This window comes from Plutella xylostella, chromosome 10, assembly GCF_932276165.1.
Source record: "Plutella xylostella chromosome 10, ilPluXylo3.1, whole genome shotgun sequence".
In the NCBI taxonomy this organism is placed as follows: Eukaryota; Metazoa; Arthropoda; class Insecta; order Lepidoptera; family Plutellidae; genus Plutella; species Plutella xylostella.
This window is the reverse complement of record NC_063990.1, coordinates 6,096,747-6,117,643: the sequence shown is the minus strand read 5'-3', so window position 1 is coordinate 6,117,643 and position 20,897 is coordinate 6,096,747. Positions and strand designations below refer to the sequence as shown.

The following is a 20,897-nucleotide window of genomic DNA, read 5'->3' as shown; positions in this document are numbered from 1 at the left end:
GTACTTTTCAACAATTATTTACTCGCTCAAAAATGAATTATAATCAAAAATATTGATGGAGGCATAATTCGGAAATAACAAAGTTTATTAAAAATAAAAGTTAACATTTCCGTGTTTGTCACCTGCACAGTGCTCTCAGCTCGGTCATGGCTGCTTGAGACGCAGCCGTCGTTTTCCTTTCAGTTTTGTATCTGAAAACAACAACAAAAGTTTACTTTGAGTTCGTTCGTTCGTTAAGGTTCTGTGATAGCCCAGTACAGAACCACTTCCCAATAAAATCTTTAGGGTGAGGCCACACGAGCGTAATTTTGTGAGTTGTGAGTCGCGTATTCCGGCAGACATATGTGCGCGGGGACGAGGGGGCGGGAGGGCGGTTATGTTATTAGCTCCCTTCGTCCCCGCGCAAACTTTTCTGCCGGAATTCGAGACTCACAACTCATAAAATTATGCTCGTGTGTTCTTTATAAACAAAAAAAGAAAATGTAAATAACTTTTGTTACATTCTTTATCTCGTTTTGTTGGCCTTACTTTAAAAGGTTCTGAATCATCTGGAAAACAGAACTGTCCAGAAGGCCTAGCACGGGGCTCAAGACGCTCTCGACAAGAAACGACAAAAGTTTTCCATCGTACTCGCTCTCGAATGGACCTGGCTGATGTTTGACAGGCGAGCGACGCTGTTTATGGATGTTTGATTATGGAATTTTGTTGCAACACCAACACAAAGTTTTTATTATTTTTCAAATATTTATTTTGTCGTCTGGCAGCTTCCTCTCTCTCTACCCATCTACCTACCGACGTGTTGTTATCATCTAATAATTCGTTATAGTGCAATTAATCTATATACCTAATCAGCGTTTTATAATCAAGTCTACAGTCCCGCTTCGCTACAAATGTGTCGGTGGTGATACGTACAGTCGAACTATAAAAAAGTCCTGACAATAAAGAGAGATTTACTTATTTCTACATACATTTTAAAAATGAAATACCGATTGATAATGGATTTACAACGGATTTGTCCTTAAATAAATATAATAGATCGATTAAATAACAGTTAACAATTAGTTAGGATCCACTTCCGTTTTCAGGACTTTATAGTTTTGCTGTAGCTGTTTCCTCACCTGGCCAAGAAGTCAGCGGCTACATCGGGGCGGTAGGCGGCCATGTCTCGCAGGTAGGCCTGGTCGTTGCCCAGCACGCGCCGGTACGCCAGCTCGGCCCATTGCGACCCCCCGCGCCCCACCATCAGGACTAGGCCTTCCATGAAGCTGGGGGGGAAACGAGGGGGTGGAATTATTGGGACAACAGAAAAAATAACATATTGAGAGTATACACTCCCGGGCAATGAAAAAGTTCCACTCAGAAAATGCCGATAAAAACAACCCCAATTTTTTCAAAGTTTTAATTTAAAATTGGAACAAAATATTACAGTTTTTAGTTATTTATATCCCCATGCTCTGATAAATGTACCTCAATGTTGCAGAAGACGACATTAAGCTAGCCTTTTCCGTTTAGAAGTAATTTGGTGCTTTTCATTGCCCGTGAGTGTAGAATGCACTATGTTACAAACTAAACTACCTATATAGAAACTATAAACCTATGCAGTTGGGAGTATAATAATCTTTTGTTTTTATCTTGTAGGACAAAGATTGTGTTGCATCAGCATACCTAGCGCATATAAAAAGCTTGCGTCGAGCTCGCTATCGAGGCCGCGTGATGTGAGCGTGGACGACGCAAGATTTATATCACGTCTTTATTTGCGCATCATCATTTGAGTTCTATACTAGGTATGCTGTTGTACGGGGTGTACCTAGGTTGATAAATACCATATTATCTAGATATACATACTCTGTTATATAACAGAGTAATCATATTAACATACCTCAAATACTCGCTGACCAACTTGTACATTTGTTCCGCGCTCCTCCTCAATATCAGCCGCGTAGGTGACGCGTTCAGTAAAGATATCTGCAGGGCTATTTGTTGAGCCAAATCCGCCATTTCACCCGCAAACCCCATGCACCCGCCTTGCAAATACAACTCTGAAGCGTCTGTACAATGATTCAACGCAGTTTCTAGCAGCGATCTAGTGCTTGCGCAGTCGTGGATCAGTAGCCATTCGGGAGCTTGATACGGCTTTTTAGATGTCGCTTTAGTCGCGTCCAACGCCAGCTTCTCCAAGTCATTAATCAGGTCCAACGCTTGCTTCTTCTTGACATTTGCCGCTTCAGTGTACATATTAAAATGCAGCGCTACAAGGATATATGTCTCCGTATCACCAGGGCAATAGTTCTTTAGAAAATCTAGCAGTCCTTGCTTGAACTCCGTGATCTTATCCTGTTGCTGGCCCAGCATATAATCAAACTGTCCGAGTAAGAACTCAAACTGATGGTTGTCTCTAAGCATTTGGAAGACGTAGGCCATTTCTGTGTATCTTGCGAGGCCGGTAAGTATCCGTACCATGAGGCGCCAGGAGCGGGCGGCGAGGAGTTGGGAGATCAGGGCCTGGGCCGAGCGCAGCACGACCGCCACGCCCTCTGTGTCGCAGGCGCACGAGAAACATTCGTGGGCTAACACTAGCAGCTCTATGGAGATTATGTTCACCTGGAAAATGAAATGGATTGTCAATAATTATTAATTAGCTTTTGTCTCCAGAACTCAAGATATAAAAAAGTATAAGCGAATTTAGCAAAATAGTACATCGACCAAACTAGCCAAAGATAAACACGTGTCATAGCGTGTACACGTGTGTGACTGTTGACTGATGATATACTATGGATTATAATAATTTACCTGCTTCGTGGACAATTTGGCTCCTTTAGTGATCCTCCTTATATTCGACTTCACCTCATACGGAATATGCACTTTGTTCTTCGTAATGACATCAAACAGATTCCTCCTTGATTCGCGCGACAGTTTGTTTCCGATGCTGTAGACCGTGGAAACCGAGAAGACAGACTCCGTTTCCGTGGAAACCGTTGTAACTCCACCATCGGTGTTCGCTGATTGGTTCGCCAAGGATTCTAGTTCTGCTTCGTCGACTGTCGAGTATTCTTCATCAATTAGAGTTTCTACATCGAGCGAGCTGTCGTCTAATGGATTATCGGGGGCCTTTGAGGGGCTACAGCACCTGTAGATCTTGCGGAATGCCATCAGGTGGTCTAGAATAAGTCTCCCGATCTGGCTGCAGGCGTCCGGGCGCATGTTGAGGAACATTTCCATGTCAGAGTTGAGAGCGTAGCCCCACAGAGTGTACTGGAAGTGTTCCTTCTGACGGAATGAAGACGTTTTCACCAGATGCGGCGATATTATGGCCGATACCATCTCGTGGCAGAGGAACTCCGAAATCTGTAGATAAGAACATTAGTAAGCAAATTAATGTATAATTTATACACTAAGGAGATTTAGGCCCGATTTCCCATTGAAGAATAAGACCTATTCGAGAATAAGTTGACGTATAATATTACGTATTCTCGAGTAAATAGACGACTTTCGATCGGAGTAGCGTTATTCCTCAGTCGTGAAATAGGGCTTTAGGAATGTAGCTTATGTGCATACCTGTTTGGTAGAAATATTGAAGGTCCTAAATATCAGATTAGCGAGCGACATCCGCGCCCTGCCACTGACGTAACTTATAAAGTCCATGGGGTTATTCTGATACTTGAGCACGGTCCCATAGTTCCATCCAATCTGCAGGGATATTCTGAAGTAATTAGCCACTTGTTTCGCGATGACTAGGCCGCTTCTAGCCGCTAGGGCTTCGAGGGCTGATAGGCGGTCGGCGTCTTCTCTAGCCGCGAGGTGGGATGCGTTTTCTGGCGCGTTGTCTTGCTTCTCTTGAATGATGACCAGCTCCTCGAAGCTGGTGTCTGATACTGAATGAGAATAATTATTAGTTAGGTGATGGTTGGTGTCACTTGGGGGTAGATTTTACAGTAAATAATTTTGAAGCTATAAATAATGACACAGATATGAAAATGGCGGCTGTCACATAGGTGGAAGAAGGAAACGACGGATCTACCATAAGAGCAAGATAGCATCAAAGTAGAACACAAGGAATTTATTACATAGTAAATAACAATTTGATAAATTAGAAAATCGGCCGAGGCCGCGGAAAGCAAAGCAATACTAACCGGTCAGTTTATTCTGCAGGAAGGGCGACGAGATCACCAGCCTCAGCTCTTGAGGCAGCTCGTACGGAGAGCACAATCCTTCCGCTAGCTTCAGACATGTCTTCACAATCTGCACAGGGCACGGCGGAGGCCTACACCTGTACTCTGAAGGCGCTTGGAACAAGGCTGACAGGCGAAACGCATCAACCATCAACTTCATCTCGAGCAGTTGACTCAACACCTTCCTCCACACATCTATCACTTCCAGGTCTTCGAGAATAACCACTTTCGTTATATTAGCCACGTCGGATTCTATCTCGACCTCGCTTAGCAGCATGGAAAATGGTCTCTCAGAGTTTATTAGACCGATTTTCTTGGCGAAAGATTGGTCTTTTTGCCCGCTGAGGATGAAGTGCAAAGTGCTTTGTGAGCTGTTCAGGAATATTTCGTTTTGCGCTTCGCTCTGCAGATAGTTGTCCCACATGAGGTGTTCTATTTCCTCTCTCGTCAGTCCGTATTCCCGATGTTCCTCGAACCAGCTCATGATGATTCTGTAAGCGTAGAACTTCTGAACCGCGTCTGTGATTTCGTTCACTCGGTTAAAGAGAAAGTTGATTGCGGTGTTGAGGGTGACAGCTGCCTTTTTGAATGCCTCGCTGCATTGCGCTATGAAAAGCGTTCGGTCTTTGTCTTCCGGTGTTGTATCTTCTTTCATGAGAAGTTGCTCTTGTTTGTGAGTCCATTCTGCGGTCAGAATGTCGTCAACTGGCAAGCTCGCTAGTTTAGCTATCTTGAGCGCCACATCGTAGTTTTTATTGGCCGTGTATATTTCCACCCATTGAGCAAGGTACTCTTGAGAGTCGTCTGTCAACATTTTTGAGACGTCCACGACCATAGATGTCTCCATTGATATTTGCAGGATTTCGTAGATCATTTCGAAGTCCGGCGATGGAGCTACAATAAAAATAAACAGTATTACGATAACGCATAGAGGTCGAAGGTCCAACTCAAAGATGTGTTTTTTTCGAGCTCGTGGTGAAAGTATTCGCACTTCATCATCAATCCATACTACAAACTATTATGTACATGAAAAAATCCCTTAAAAACAATAACCTACCTGAAAACTCCTTCCCAAACTGTGCATCAACGAGACACTTGAGAAACTCTCTCTGATGCAGCGCGCTGTCGAAGCTCTCACTCAGGGCTATCTTCAGCAGCGTGACCGCGATGCCCTGGAGGCTCTGCTTGGATAGAACCCACGGGGAGGCGGTCTCCAGGCTGTACTTCCTCTGGCAGTGTTGGGTGAAGGAGGACAGCAGGCGACTGGTTTCTGAGTCGAAGGCGCGCTGCCAGATGCAACGGCAGAGGAACGCCGTGAGGATGGTTAGCGGGCTTTCCTGTAAAGGGAAATATGTTGGGTTTAATTAAAGTTACTGCAAAAAAGGAGATCTATAATGACTCGTGCAGCATTACCACTTTTGCTAAGCGTTGTAAGTAAAATAGCATTTATTGCCAAAAACAAATGAAACCTTCTACATAAATAGGTACTCAATTAGGTAAGTAGGTACTTCAGTTCTGGCAAAAGGCATCTTGCTCAGCAATGTCGACTGAAAGCTTGTTTTTCAGCATGCTCCAGTTGCATTGATCTAACCGTACCAAAAGTGGCGCCATCTATAATCTAACATGAAATTCAATAAATTGTAAACCAAACTCCACAATCACTTTCATCTTTTGTAGTAGTTACTTCCAAATATTTATTTTTTATTATTTTTTTATTTTATTTTGTTCGGAAAACTAGAGACTTATAACAATGTATGTAGCTATATCTTAAAGTAACAGGAAGTCAATTAAAGTTTCCACTGATAGTAACATTGTAGACACTTGAAAACAACGTCGTAAGCATTATTCAATAATGTAGAACTATTTAAATAAAAAATATCCTACTAATCTTATGCTAAGCTTGTACCTTAGGATTTTATTATTTGCAGTACATACATTATTTTATACTATTTATCTATTGTACCAACTTAAGGGTCAGCAATAGGTAATCGAGGGTTGGCATTGTCATAGAATTATGTAGTAAATGATGCTCTACAGCCTTGAAAAAAATCACACCGGTAGTCGAAGAGTCTAGCTAGGTGCTGAATCATTCGAATTTAAGTAAATGCTTATGGATAACTGTAAATTAAATTCAGAATATGACGAAAAACCACTCCCGTATTGTAACAACTGTGTCGTAATCATCAAGAATTTTCATATGATTCTTATCAAATTATAAAGTTAAAGGCTTGGACTAGGCGCTAAATACCTTGTTTTTTAATAAACATACACTTATTTTGTGTAAATTAATCCCAAACTTGAGCAATTTTTTTCCCTCAAATCTTCATACAAATATCTATGGCGGCTTTCTGTGTTATAAAATCATAAACACAAGTGACGTTTGACTCAGTTGGCCGCTGGCCTCCAAAGAAGGGTCACGTCGGTTTAGGCAGCACTGACAGCGATCTTATCGTGTACAGATACAAAATCACTGCACATTGGTTGTCATTGCACTTTTTCAACTTTTATGACACCAACATAATTTGATTTGAAATTGAGGAAGCATAATTCTTCCAGTATATTCAATACATTAAATTAAATTAGATAGTGTGCAATATTCTCGTGACATTACAGTCTCGTAAAGGTCTGATGAGGAGCAGGAATATAGCGAATGGATCTAAGTGATGACAATACGCACGAACATTAGGTTAGGGATCAAAAATACAGTCTCTTGGTGCTGGTTGAGGTATGGTTTCGTGAGGATCTGATGAGGGCAGTAACACGGTGGTGGCTCAATTTTATTTCAAAGATGTTAATAGCTAAAAGCATCGAGTTTGGGCTATTAAGTATGTTTTTCAGAGAGAGAGAAAGAGATTTTATTTTTCCTCTGGATGTGTTAGGTTTACTGGGTTTACTAAGTTCATTCTGTTAATGGCATCAAGTTGTTATGTGTTCATAAGTAATAATTATTTATTAACAAAATGCTGTTGGTTCTCCACGAAAATGTAAAAATAAAAATAAAATAAATAAAAATAAATTCGTAACGTAAAATTGTCAATGACGGAATTTCTTCTATAGACAGTAGCCACAAAAAAAACAAACGATAGATAGCGTGACTTGAAGATAAAGATACATTTATTCGACACATAGACAGCAACAACAAAAAAAATACAGATTTAAAGAAAACAAACACATACTTATACAAAACAACAAAGAAAAAAAAGGATACACATCAAAATAACTGGAAAAAATATAAGCCCCAATTTACTTGTGTGGGACAGGGAGTACCATAATATTTTTTTTGGGTTACTCCCCATCTATGTGAAATATCAGCTTGATATCTTTACCCGTTTCTGAGAAAAAGGGCGGTGACAGACGGACAACAAAGAGATCCTATAACGGTTGCTTTTTTTCTTTTGACGTTCGAAACCCTAAAATTAATTAAAAATATTATGCTGCTACCAAAAAATATTACTTACTTACAGGTATTGAAAAAGCGGTATATAGTGCCCCGCCTGCGATACTTTCCATTAACATTGGGACTTGTTTTCATGTTTTTAGCGTACAGTCGGGTTTTTCGTTTGTTTATAATTGTATTTTTTTATTTGTAACTTTTTAGTTGTTTTTATTTTATGAAATTTTACGTCAGTAGTTCATGATCATTTTTTATTTCAATAATTTTGGTGTTGTTATTTAAATACCTTCAATATGCATATTTTTATAATGTGATTGCTATAAGCAATAAGGCCGCCTTTTTGTACTGTTTTATTTTTAAGTTTTGTTTTTTGTAATTATTTTTTTTCTTGGTGCAAATAAAGTGTTTTGTATTGTATTGTATTGTATTGTGAAAATCAAGCCCTTTCATTTGATACCTTACACGGCAAAGTTGAATTATTATTTTTTCGATCATCACGTTATGTCCTCTAGAGGACGCTATGTACATTTTAATAGAACGTCACATAGCCTATAACCATCACGCCATCAATACGCTTCTAACAATACCTCATACATCAAAATCTATCAAGCCGTTTAGGCTACAGGAGGGAACAAAGAAACAGACAAACATACATACATACAATCAAAAAACATTACCCTCCTCTTTCGGCAGTCCGGTAAAAAGGAGTAAGACAGGGGGTCATTCTGAACTTTTGCTCTACGAGTTTTGGAAATTAACTTTGTTGGACATGTGACTTTTTACCATGGAAAACGAATATTTTTTTTCGCGAATTTGCAAATCTCGTAGAACAAAAGTTGTTCAGAATGACCCCTTGAGTCATCCCCTTTTGGCTTAGTATAGCCCTTTTGCGACACTATGTATTTACTTTGCTTTGTCGTCGGGGTTCAGTTGGCTGGAGGATGCCCGAAACTTATTATCTACACTTTCATACTTGTAGTTACCTTTCTACAAGTAAATACCAAATTTGTTTGAGAAAGCTAATCGGGTTCCGAGTATAGAGTAAAGTGGCACCCCTATTAATTTCTACTCTTTCCTGGTGCCTACCAGTGTAAGTAAGAATTATACTTACTTACCCTAAAATCACCCAAAATGTACTTGAACATAATTGTCATTAAAGTTGGCGAGTAAAAGTTTATCGACCCACTGTGCAAACTTACATGTGTGCGTGTCACTGCGTGTGCTGTGTGAAGAGCATTGAAAACCCAAAATTGGCGCGGCACGTCACCCTGTACGGGCCCTTAATAACTAATAACAGTAATACTTTATGTGCCACAGCTGTCCTAATGGAGTCCTAAAAATGGCGGATTCAAAATGGCCGCCGTGTAAACACTCACGGGGAAGAACAGTAGCGTGGCCTCATGCAGCGCGCGGGCGCTGGCGGCGCGGAGACACATCGCGCAGGCCGCGGCGAGCTGCGCCGGCGTCAGCTGCTGCTGCCCCAGCGCCGCGCCGCCGCCCAGCGACTCCACGGAGCGGCCTAGGGACGCCGCTATCCAGTGCCACCAGATCACGCCCACTGCGTTTGGCTGGAAGGGGGAAATGGGGTGTTTGAAATTGGCGTTCATATGCTGTCACAGTATTCATTCTTTTCTTTTCTATTCTTTTCTTTGTGGGGGTGTAAGTACCTGCACCTGGCTCTTTCGAGTGGAACCTTTGTGCATATCCCCAAGGTCTAAACTGCCTTCCTAAGCTTGGACCATATATCCCACCACGCTGGTCCACTGCGGGTTGGTGGGTTCACATATCTAGATGTGCTTAATCTAGATATGCAGGTTTCCTCACGATGTTTTCCTTCACCGTAAGAGCGATGGTATACATTGTACTTAAATTCAGAAAAGAACTCATTGGTACATGTCAGCGCCGGGATTCGAACCCGCATCTCTGGCGTGAGAAGCGGGCACTTACCCGACTGAGCTACCACCGCTCTGTAATAAAGATAACAATAAAATTGTACCTAATCGGTTACAACCAGGTTCATAAGTACCTTGGGTGACTTTTGTACTTTGTCAAACTCACAAAATGCTTACTCATACAAAAATTAACGGTTAGTTTTACTAATTAACTTTGATAATCGTCGCCGAGCATTGCGTCTTCGTTCAAGATTTATATTAATCAAAATTACCCATTTAGCATTGCTACTTACGTTTACTGCTCAATAAATAGTACCGTACAGTGCACGTGAGTGTAGTACCAGGACAACACACCTCATAGCAAGTAGCGATCAGCGCCAGCCACTGACGGGAACTCGATGTTATAATAGTACCAGGACATCACACCTCATAGCAAGTGGCGATCAGCGCCAGCAACGGCTCCTGGTACTGTATGGCGTATACTCATCAACATTATTAACCTATACGAATCCTAACTAATATTATAAATGCGAAAGTAACTGTGTCTGTCTGTCTGTCTGTCTGTCTGTCTGTCTGTTACTCTTTCACGCCAAAACTACTGAACGGATTTGAATGAAATTTGGTATACATACGGTCTAGACCCTGGGAAAGAACATAGGCTACTTTTTATCCCGGAATTCCCACGGGAAAACTTTTTAAGGCGAAGCGAAGCGCGCGGGAACAGCTAGTGCTTAATAAAAGTACCAGGACAACACACCTCATAGCAAGTGGCGATCAGCGCCAGCAGCGGCTTCTGATATTGTATGGCGTATACTCATCAACATTATTAACCTATACGAATGCTCAGTTCTATTTTATTATGAATATATTTGTAGTTTTGTTTCATGTTTGCTTTAATAATAGTTAGGTTTTATTATTTTTGTTAATTGTACCTACTTCAAATTTAATTAGTTAAAAGATTTAATTTTCTATTTCTCTTTCACCCAGTCGTAGGTTGGCTGGAAGAAATTGCTTTTTGGCAATAAGCCCGCTTTTGTATACGTCCTATATGTTTTAAATTTGTAATCTGTTTTGTATATTATTTGTTTGTGTACAATAAAGCGTTTATAAATAAATAAATGAATGCTTAATAAAAGTACCAGGACAACACACCTCATAGCAAGTGGCGATCAGGGCCAGCAGCGGCTCCTGGTACTGTATGGCGGCGCGGAGCAGCTCATGAGCGAGAACTCGATGGTATAATAGTACCAGGACAACACACCTCATAGCAAGTGGCGATCAGCGCCCGCCACTGACGGGAACTCGATGGTATAATAGTACCAGGACAACATACCTCATAGCAAGTGGCGATCAGCGCCAGCAGCGGCTCCTGGTACTGTATGGCGGCGCGGAGCAGCGCGCCGGGCGGGTCCTCGGGCCCGTGGCAGCCCGCCGCCACCTCCCACAGCGAGCGGCTGAGAGACACTGACGGGAACTCGAAGGTACTGCTGTGGGTTGGGCTCTGTAAGGAAAGTAGTTGTTGTGTAAGTTGTGTTAGATGTTCAGCCTTTGTGAGTCTAAAGTCTACATACAGCAACTGCGTATTTTGATCTTCAGGACATACACCTCCAAATGTATGTATGATTATTTTATGGAAAAGGGAATTAATTATTTTAACTATACATTAAAAGCTAGGTTTTTGTTTACAGTGTAGTATAAAATAAAAAGTCTTACCAAATCCATAGAGTTGAGCCTGGACATTCGTCGCTGCAGCGTGTTGCCGCTCGACTTAAACTCCTTATCAGAGCCCTCTTCTATGTTCCGATACAGCATTATGTGCTTCATGTGCTCCGCGTAGCACTTTTTCTCAAACTCCTGCGTCAGCTGCAACATCTGGTTCAATGGATAGCGGAAAACATCCCCAAATACTAGGAAGTTGAACCAAGAGTTGCTGGCTATAAACTCTTTGAGCAAAGTCTCGGGTAAGTTCAAGTTGTGCAACATCGCAAACTTTACCATGACTTGAGACTCGTACAGGACGTATGACATGTCGAGCTTGCCTTCGACCTCTAGGCGCTGCTTGATCTTATTCAACGTTATCGTCTCCAGGTACTGCAGAATCTCTGCGGCAACATTATCGCTGCTCTGTAGCAGTCTCGTGACGTATTCGTTGACGGTTTTGTTCGCGACTTCTTCGGCTAAGCCCTGGTCTTGAACCAGGTGTCGGCGGATCATGTCGGCGGCGGTGACGTGGATGCGGCAGCGCGCGGGGCTGCAGCCGATCATGGCGACGAAGGAAACGGCGCAGGCGGTGAGCGCGGCGTCCTGCCAGCCCTGCAGCGCCAGCGCGTGCGCCTCGCAACACGCACTCTTCACACTCTTCTCCTGAAGCCTGTTATACAGGTGGTACTGCTGCGCCATGAACGCCTGGCTCGCGTTGCACGGCCGGTACTGCTTCAAGTAGTAAATGTGGTTCAACTTCGCAACGTGCCCGTACTTCTTCATCAGATCCTCGTTGGCGAAGTGCGGCACTTCCATCAGCTTCTGAGACAGCAGCTTTATGCTGCCCGCGTCGATGTGCACGTCGTTCGCTAGCAAACTGCCGAGACTACGCCTGTCCGATTTTTCATTCATTTCGTTGCTGGTGTTCTGGTTCACGAGCTGGAATTCGAATATTTTCGATACATCGAGGCCGCGGTAACCCGAGAGCAGTTGATAAACGTTCACATCTTTGCTATCATATGCCTGAGTCATTTCGGTGAATTTTTTATGGACGTTATTTAAGTGAGGAAGCCTGTCGTTGTATCCTTTATTTGGCAATTGAAAGTCTTTGAATTGTAGTAAGTCTTCTGTTGTAAATATATCAAACAGCTTGGCATTATCTTCGAGAAGAATCATTCCAATGACTAAATATGGATTGGCATTGATATAGTTATCTATGTCTCCTTTGGCAATTTGTTGGCAAGTCTTGTACACAGGCACAACATGGCTCTGCTTGTCCGAGGTGTGCTCGATGCTCTTGAAGGAGAGCCACAGTTCAATGCACTCCCTCGTCTCCTGATCCACTTCATCCAAGTCTGTCCCCAACATTTCTCCCTCCACACATATTGTCAAAACTTTATACAATTTATTTTTTACACAGTATTTAGCAAGCTCAATATTAAAATCAGTTTGGCTGACGGTGGAACAAGTTTCAGACAAGATGTCATCAATCAGTTTCAAATTCTGGGTCCTTGCTAATCGTGAGATGACTGCAAAGAGACTATTTCGTTCATTATCGCTGACTATGCCATATGAACATAGTGTGTCATAAATGCACATTTTGGTATATGCAAAACAGTTACTGTTACTGATACTGTCAATCATATCTTTGTTGATAGTCCATTTGCGGAAGACATTGTCAAGTTTTTCTACATCTTGCTTATCAAAACCTTTGGTATCAATATTAAGAATCTTTTTCACAAAGTTTTCATTGTTAAAGAAGAGGTATCTTGCATTCATATCTCTGACTACTTCAGACATCTGTATGTTGATCCAGCGAACTAGCACCATAGCCTTGTTTTGTTCTAGTAAGTAATTCCATACTTCCAATGATGATGAGAATTCAAGCAAGGTGAAATCTAAAACATAACATAAACAAGGAGTAAACAACAGATAACATTATTGGTTTAAAAGATAATTTTGTAATTACAAGTAACCAATTAAGTATCATTATACTGTAGATAAGGAAAGCTATTTTGTAATGACCTAAATTTGGCCTCACATACCAATTCTAACAATTAATTGAATATCTAACAGATTCATACATATTTTGAGAACTATCACTTAGAAATTATGTAGAATCCTAAACATCTTTCCCTATATATTAACATAGTACAACATTAGCATACAAATGGGATCCTGAAGGATCTGTGTAAAATCTAAGTATTATGTGTTCCCAAAATTCATAATGACACAAATTACACTTTTATTATGAAAATGTTCCAATGACAGGTGGATCTTTTTCATTGCTCACAAATGTACAGTAGTTTATGTTCAATATATGTAAACAATGGGATCCTACAAATTGCTTGCGACATATCCACCATATTGCTGGCACATATCATTCATAAAATATTTAATTCAAAGCCAACTTACCAAATGACTCAAAGAACAAAGCTGTAGCTATTTTGCTTTTCCACTGGTCAGAGTATTTGGTGATTTTGTCAATAGTCAAAGCTTTAATTTCAGTTTCTGTCACAAATATTCTTTCTGTGCCCGTTCCAAATACTTTATTTTGCTTGAACGTCCCATCTTTTTCAAAGGATTTCTCAAGTTTGCTTAGAAGTATCCAGTGTTTTTTGAAAGAAAGCCATTTATCCACATTATCAGGTTTAATTTCTTTAGAGATCTTCTCCAAGTGTTCCACAATGAAATCTCTGTAGTCAACCTGAGCCGACTCGCCTGCTAGAGTCATCAAATGTTCTTCAGAATTTATTTGGACTTTATTCAGTATGTGCAGCACTTTGAATATCTGCTTCCTCATTAGTAGCTGCACTGTCCATGCTTTCACCTGCAAATACATATCAAGTTATAGTTATTACTTTAAAAATTATCACAATAGACAGAACAAAATAAAAATAATACTGAAAAATTACCTCGGCGAAAAACCAGTCTTTGGCAGTTTCGTCATTCCAGCTATTTTTGTATTGTAAATACTTGATAGCCAAGTTGATAAGGGTGCCTTTAGCTGCAGCTTCCCTGACTACTTCCCTGGGTGACTTCTCTTCCCAACAAGACCAAATACTTTTTTCATTCTGCGTCAACGCCTCCATACTTGATTAGGATCTTCTGGCAAGTATTCATGGAATACTGAAATAGATTGATATATGATTTGTTAAATCTAATATAGAACAATAGTTTAATAATACTTTCTATTTTTAGCACATCAACTCGATAACAACAACGAAACGAAGAACGAAATAAACATAACAAGGAGAAAACTTGAGAAAAGATAATAAAAATTGACAGAAATCTCAGACTAATGAATATTTTCTGACATTAAAGCCACAGACTACTTTCTGTATTTGTTGTGGTAATTATACTGAGCATCAACATGTGCGTTCCGCGTTTGTTTTGTCAGCTATACGGGGCTAAGCATGGATTTAATGAAACTAACGCAATGATTTTATATTACAGTCGTCGAAATATAATAGGCCCGTTTGGACAGTACACAAATTTGCTATTTACTCTTGATTTACTTGATGAAATACATAAAAATACACATAATCTGGCTTATTATTTAACGGTCGAAAGAAAAAATAAATTTTAAAGCACCAAAAGTTACTTATTGTTTAGATTTTTCATGATTTAGGTTTGACACCAGCTGCTGTCATTCCATACATTTTGGAGCTGTCAAAACGGGCCTATTATTTCGACGACTGTAGTTCAGAGAATCGTAACCATGGTCTGTGTTAAAGCCGCGTACACACCGGGCCAACGAACGCCCAACGAACGCCAACGGTTATCCCAACGATGGATATTTATCATACATAATACATGGCAGGTTGAAGCAATGAAGGCCAACGAAACCCGTTCGTTGGCCTTCGTTGGCCCGGTGTGTACGTGGCTTTAAAAAAGCAAGATGAACGAACGAATATCCACACTGACATGCATGACCTTCATGGTCATAGGGTTGTGCGATTTGATATACATCGAATATAACTTAATCTTATCGTTTCCTCCCGTACAAAATTACTTTCTAGCGAAAAATTATAGGTAAGTATCAAAACTTTTGGATAATGTTTCATCAAATCTTTGTGTTTTTATTTCAAAACCAACCGTTGGAAGGATTTGCTATTTATAAGCGGTGTAACTATTACCAACTTTTAATATAACTAGCTTAATAAACCAAAGGTACATACATCATATATACATACAACATAGGTACATACAAATTTAAGTTACTTACTATAGAGAGTGAAAGAAAAGTGCAATATAATGTGTACAATAAAGAACAGGAGAGGTAAGATTATCGGACATCTGATACGATACAACCAATTTATCACAAATATATATAATGGAAGTATGGAAGGCAAAAAAGAAGGGAAAAGAGGAAGAGGCAGACCAAGAAAAAGCTATGTAGACCATCTCGAAAGCAAGGCAAAGTGTAAATTTCCGACAGTGATTTGACTAAGGGTGGGTTGCACCATTTAACTTTAACTATTACAAACGTCAAATCTCTTGAAGATTGATCTCGCTCTTCAAGGGATTTGACGTTTGTAATAGTTAAAGTGACATGGTGCAACCCACCCTAAGACGAACGGCGATTTGTTAGGGAGCGCTTCATCAATCTGAAAGAAACAAAATCTAACTTTTTCCCAATGTGATAAGAGTTTTGACTGATAAAAAATTCGGCGAAACAATCTCTATTACCACCATAGACTTAGTATATACTAGCGTATAGACGAACAAAGCGAGCGAGGGAGAAGAAAATCCCTTACGGAAATTAGGCAAGATAGAAAAGGATAGCGAATAAAATGAAACTGTGACTGGTTTTGAATGACAGAGCGTCACAATTCAGCACGCGGAAAAACAACCCCTTAGTATTTTGGATTTTTTGCGTACATCGTGGTTTATTTTCAGTAAATCTAATTGTATTCAACAATGGTTACATGTTCTGTGAGTGATTGTGGTGTTAATAATAGAAATAAACCTGAAAATTGCACATTTCACAGGTAAATACCAAAATCGTCATCACTACCATGACCCGTTTATTTTTGGTTATAATTTGTCTTTTATCATGTATTAAATATTAAATAATGCGAATGCTGATGTTTACTTTCATATTTTGTGTATCTGGAAGTCCATTTGTTAATAATTTTCATGATTTTAGTGGATATATTTTTCATCAATTTATTTTACATGTACGCTAGGGATTGACTCAAATTAATCGATATCATTATCGATATTTTATCTTGAATGTTACCTATGAAAATAAATGCTAGCTTGCGTTTACCGTCTCGTATCTGAACCATTTTGTCATGGCAAGGTACATCTTTTAACAAATACATAAATGAATTATTTTCTATAATTTGTCCAACAGATTCCCTCTATAGATACTATAATAAGACGAAAGTGGTTGAAATTTGTTGGAAGCGTTGGTTGGAATCCAAAGAAGAACTTTACCATTTGCAGCAATTCGACTTAAGAATGAATGTAAACTTAATAACTTAGGAAACGAAACTGTAATGAACCAGTTAAATAAATAAATATGTGGGAACATCTCAGACACGGCCATCCGAGGCAGAGCTATGGGTCAGACAGCTGATATATCTAAGATTGTTCTGTTTAAAAGTCAATAAAATAAGGAGCGATGAAAAATGTGTTTTTATTTTTATTTATGCATTTTTTTACACTATGTCAAAATTATAATCTGGAAAACAACAGTCTATGGAACAACTCTCTCCAAGGGTTGAACATCGAACTTCAATAACTTATCGATGGTCCTCCAAAGTAAAGAAAGATACATCACTAGCTAATGCACACACTGAAAAATCAAAATTGGTCACGTTTTATCGAGCTGTCAGTTCGTCTATACGCTAGTATATACTAACCCCCTTATTCATAGAGAAGTTACAAGACGTTTTAACTAATAAACTGTTTTGTCCCTCTCCGACAAGGAACAATTTGTTCTTAGACAGAGAGGGACAAAACAGTTTATTAGTTAAAACGTTTTGTAACTTTTCTATGAATAAGGGGGTAAGTCTATGATTACCACGGCCAAATTGTGAGTTTTTTTTTTGGCAAATAGTATACCCAAGGTGTAACGGTTTTTGCACATCCCTAAATTTTAATTCATTCATTCATTCGGTTGTTCATTTCATTCATTCATTTGTTCGAAGTGTGGTGATGGTGAAATAAAACTGAAAAATGTTAAGAAAATAGCAATACAGAAATTTATAAATTGGCCTGAAAGTTGTGAAGTGAACAATAATAATACATAAAGGAAACAATTCAGTGATTTTCAACATATAAAGATTTGAGAATTTCTGATTCAGCAAGGTCAAAACACACCGATGATGTAAAATGCTTGTGAGTAATCGTTTCTCTTACAAACCCCCCGTAAAATCTCGTGTGTAAAAATGTAATCTTATTGGTTATGATTAAGACCAGTTAATTAAATAAATAAGCAGTTACACAGATAGTTATGTATTTATTTCCCTATATGTGATTCTGATATGTTAATATATAGGTACAAATATACATTTCAATTAAAATGCTGATTATCACATTATACTTTCGCTGTAATATTATAATTTAATTCTTAAATGATTAAAACAGATCAAACTCGGTTTATTTTGCATGGTTTTACTCAGATAGTTTTTTGGCTGATATAGGTTTATTATTTATTTACTTTTTTCAGTTAATTGTTGTAGATTACCCACCAAACATGTTGTTAAATAAAGAATTCTGTTTAATTGTAGATTATGAACACCGCAGTCATCAAAGTACGCTAAACTGGAACTGTAAGTAATAGAAATTCATTATAAATAAAATGTTGTGTTACGCTAGCTACATAATTATTTTCTATAACATGCCTACCTGATTTCTGATTTGTGAACTGTTAGAAATAAATAGATATTGGAGTAAATGAGTTGTTGAGTGCATACCGCAACTACTGGGCAAACAGATTGTGGGACATCCCACCTTAGATATAATAACCAGTAGTGGTGAGATGAGGACAACCAAGGGCAGTGTTGTGGCACTCCTAAGTTTCCTACCTACATCCAGTGGTACATACATGATTTTTGGCTGATAATGTTAAGCCTTATTAGATTTCCCTTAACACAGCTTTTTACTGAAAGTGTCATGTCACTTACATGAATGACGAGTAGCTATGTATAAAGAGAGTACACCAGAAAATGATACCTTCAAGAGTCTATGCATTGCAATAATTGATACAAAAAGTAACATTGAGACAGACAGGCAGACAATACAGTGCTAGTGTCTAGTCTAGGTCTAGCTGATGCATGTGGTGTTCCTCCAGGTCACTCCGGCAAGCTGGCGGCCCTCCAGGATGTGGCTCGCGCGACCTCGCTAGCACCGCGCGCCACCCGCCACGTCGCCACACTTACTGGTAAACCCTTTGTGTATACGTGTTGTCACATCATTGTCTGCTGCATAGGGTGGGTGTTGAAGAGTAAAAATTATCTTTTTGGGATGAAATTGGGATTCTGGGACAAATTACTTACTATTAGTACTTATTTACCGTGTAAAGGCCACTGGAATGTAGTAAAAATTAACTGAATTGAATATTCTAATGTTCCATATTAATATTATATTGTTCATGGTATCTTAAATTTCTATTGGTTGAACGTCTTTGCTTCACATTATGTACTGAAATGGTTAACATGACTGTACATCAGTTTTGTTAACTTCTGATAAGTTAATTGAATATTAGACTAGACCATTTAGACCAGCGATCCTACAGCCTTCCATAGTTCTACATTTCCCCAAACAGCATATATACAGAACAAAAGGCTTTTCCCAACCACCCATGATGAATGGGGGGATGTTCCTCGTCTCCTGGCTGGTCGCCAGCGGCGGTCTATTCTGGGCGGCGGCGCCGCACGCGCAGCCCCAGTTAGATCCGCGCGCCCGCCGCTAGTCCAGCGCGCTCCCGCGTACATGCCTGCGTCTCCTATCACTAAACTTATTTTTACATTCTTTACACTCGTAGGGAGTTTATGTTTGTTTTAGTAAAAGAGTGGTATTTGAATGCTAGTCGCCAGAATGTTCTTGCTGCATTGTAAATAATTTAGGTAATGCTGCTTGCTCGGCAATAGACTGTAATCATTTCTAGGTCAAGGCGGAATAAAGTAGTTTTTTTTTTCTTTCTGTTGCCGCAGTTATTGAGTGAATGATCGCCCTAAGTCAAGAAAGCCATGAAAGGTATTTCAATGACTATTTCTTGGCATGCCAGTGAAGTTAATAATGTATGTTTATATCTTCTAATGATACACGTAAGTCATATTTTAAATAAAACACTCATGTCTTCTAATCTCACTGGGCACCATTTAAATATTGTCTAATTGTAATTTCCGACACTGTGTTGTGTTAGTCTCTTTTTTACATAAGAGTGTACACAAGCTGCAAGTTGTGCTAGGAGTACAAACTATACATAAGTGCACGTAACATTGTACTAATCCACTGGGTTTTTGGTTCATGGATTTAACCTGTTGTGTAAAGTGAATACTAAATGAAAATATAAACGCAACAACTAAACACAGATGATTTGATACATATTTTCTAAAGCCAATAACTGTAACACTTATACTTTCTCCGTTGCGTGCAAAAAGTCGTATTAAAAATATAATAATGGTTCGGTTTTGTTTGGCACTAATTTCTCTGCCATTAAAATGGGATGACTCTTTCTTTGCCCCTTCAATACAGCAATCGAAAGTGAATTATAGCCATCTCAAGGAGAAATGAATGACATAATTGACCTGTCTTCAACCGTGTTATCATCAATGGGCGAGTTTGGCGCGCCTTGCCAAGTTTTTTCGGGTGTTTTTTTGCCGTCCCATTGCGTCTGGTAATTCAGCGATTTGGAGCGTTACAGTTTAGTGGGTGCCGTTACGCCTTCAGCATAATATCAGCAATACGGTGTGCGTGTTTTAGGCGTATCAAGGTCGTCAGTGCTGACGTCACAGATGGCAGTCCTCCCCGTAGGTGACCCGCCGTGGTACGGCTGCCAATGTATTGACGACATCCTTATTTTTATTATCGCTGAGTGCGTCGACCGAGCGGAGCTATACGAGTCTAGTCTCAGCGTGTGGCCTCCAACTGCTTATGTCACAAGACTCACAGCTTTAAATTGACGATGAACGTTTAGTGTAAAGTTCATTCAATTATGGCCGCTGTTTGCGATGATGACTCATTATTCGAGCGCAGTCACGGACAGAGACGCAGATTAAAAAGTGCGAATACGGCACAAAAAATACAGCACCATCCGTATTATTAACTGCCTTAAAATGCATAATGAGAGTCATTTAATATGCCAAAAATTCGCTTCGTATGATATGTATTCGTTGAGAATTTACTGAGTCTGTTGGCAGATAGATGAGTGCTCGTGACGGTTACATATTGTTGCATAAGGTCCGCGCTTGTTATGTTTAATTCATGGCCTGCAGACGCGCTATTCGGATGAAATGCAATAGGTGCAAATGCGATGCAAATGAACATGTCATTCCGCTCTTTGTCGGTCCCGTGCGACATACATTACATCTTGCACACGGAATGCATAGGTCTGGCCTGCTTTGCATGAGTGAAAATGATGGAAGTAATGCTTATTAACATAATAATAACGTAGCGCGCTCTATGAGATTGTCTGATAAAATGGAAAAGGCGCTCACTCAACATACCTTTATAAGAATCACATAACTCATTATGTATGGAAAAATATTGAATGCACAGCACAGC

At 39.7% G+C, this 20,897-nt stretch overlaps 2 protein-coding genes across 2 annotated transcripts in view; one reads left to right on the top strand and one right to left on the bottom strand.

Moving 5' to 3' along the window:
• Window positions 1-110: 110 nt before the first annotated feature.
• Window positions 111-20,859, bottom strand: LOC105396561 (spatacsin). Its single transcript, XM_038117564.2, has 13 exons — window positions 20,840-20,859; window positions 14,072-14,285; window positions 13,572-13,986; window positions 11,169-13,054; window positions 10,789-10,956; window positions 8,940-9,131; window positions 5,227-5,506; window positions 4,131-5,063; window positions 3,556-3,872; window positions 2,791-3,345; window positions 1,880-2,601; window positions 1,119-1,265; window positions 111-191 (listed from the first exon to the last, which is right to left on the bottom strand). The coding sequence occupies exons 2-13, from the start codon at window positions 14,246-14,248 to the stop codon at window positions 119-121; spliced, it is 5,865 nt and encodes a 1,954-aa protein (XP_037973492.2). The 5' UTR covers window positions 14,249-14,285; window positions 20,840-20,859; the 3' UTR covers window positions 111-118.
• The window catches only part of LOC105397468 (trafficking kinesin-binding protein milt), a 60,742-nt gene continuing 57,744 nt past the window's right edge, over window positions 17,900-20,897 (top strand). The window contains exons 1-2 of the mRNA XM_048623397.1: window positions 17,900-17,941; window positions 18,463-18,552. The gene's annotated coding sequence lies outside the window, so the exon portion shown is untranslated. The remainder of the gene's footprint in view (window positions 17,942-18,462; window positions 18,553-20,897) is intronic.

Excerpts from the sequence above, each read along its gene's own strand:
- LOC105396561 (XM_038117564.2), bottom strand. The coding sequence starts at position 14,248 with ATGGAGGCGTTGACGCAGAATGAAAAAAGTATTTGGTCTTGTTGGGAA. Across the intron at positions 13,055-13,571 it reads TTTGTTCTTTGAGTCATTTG|ATTTCACCTTGCTTGAATTC; the intron begins GTAAGTTGGCTT and ends GTTATGTTTTAG. Across the intron at positions 9,132-10,788 it reads TGATCGCCACTTGCTATGAG|CCAAACGCAGTGGGCGTGAT; the intron begins GTATGTTGTCCT and ends TCCCCCTTCCAG.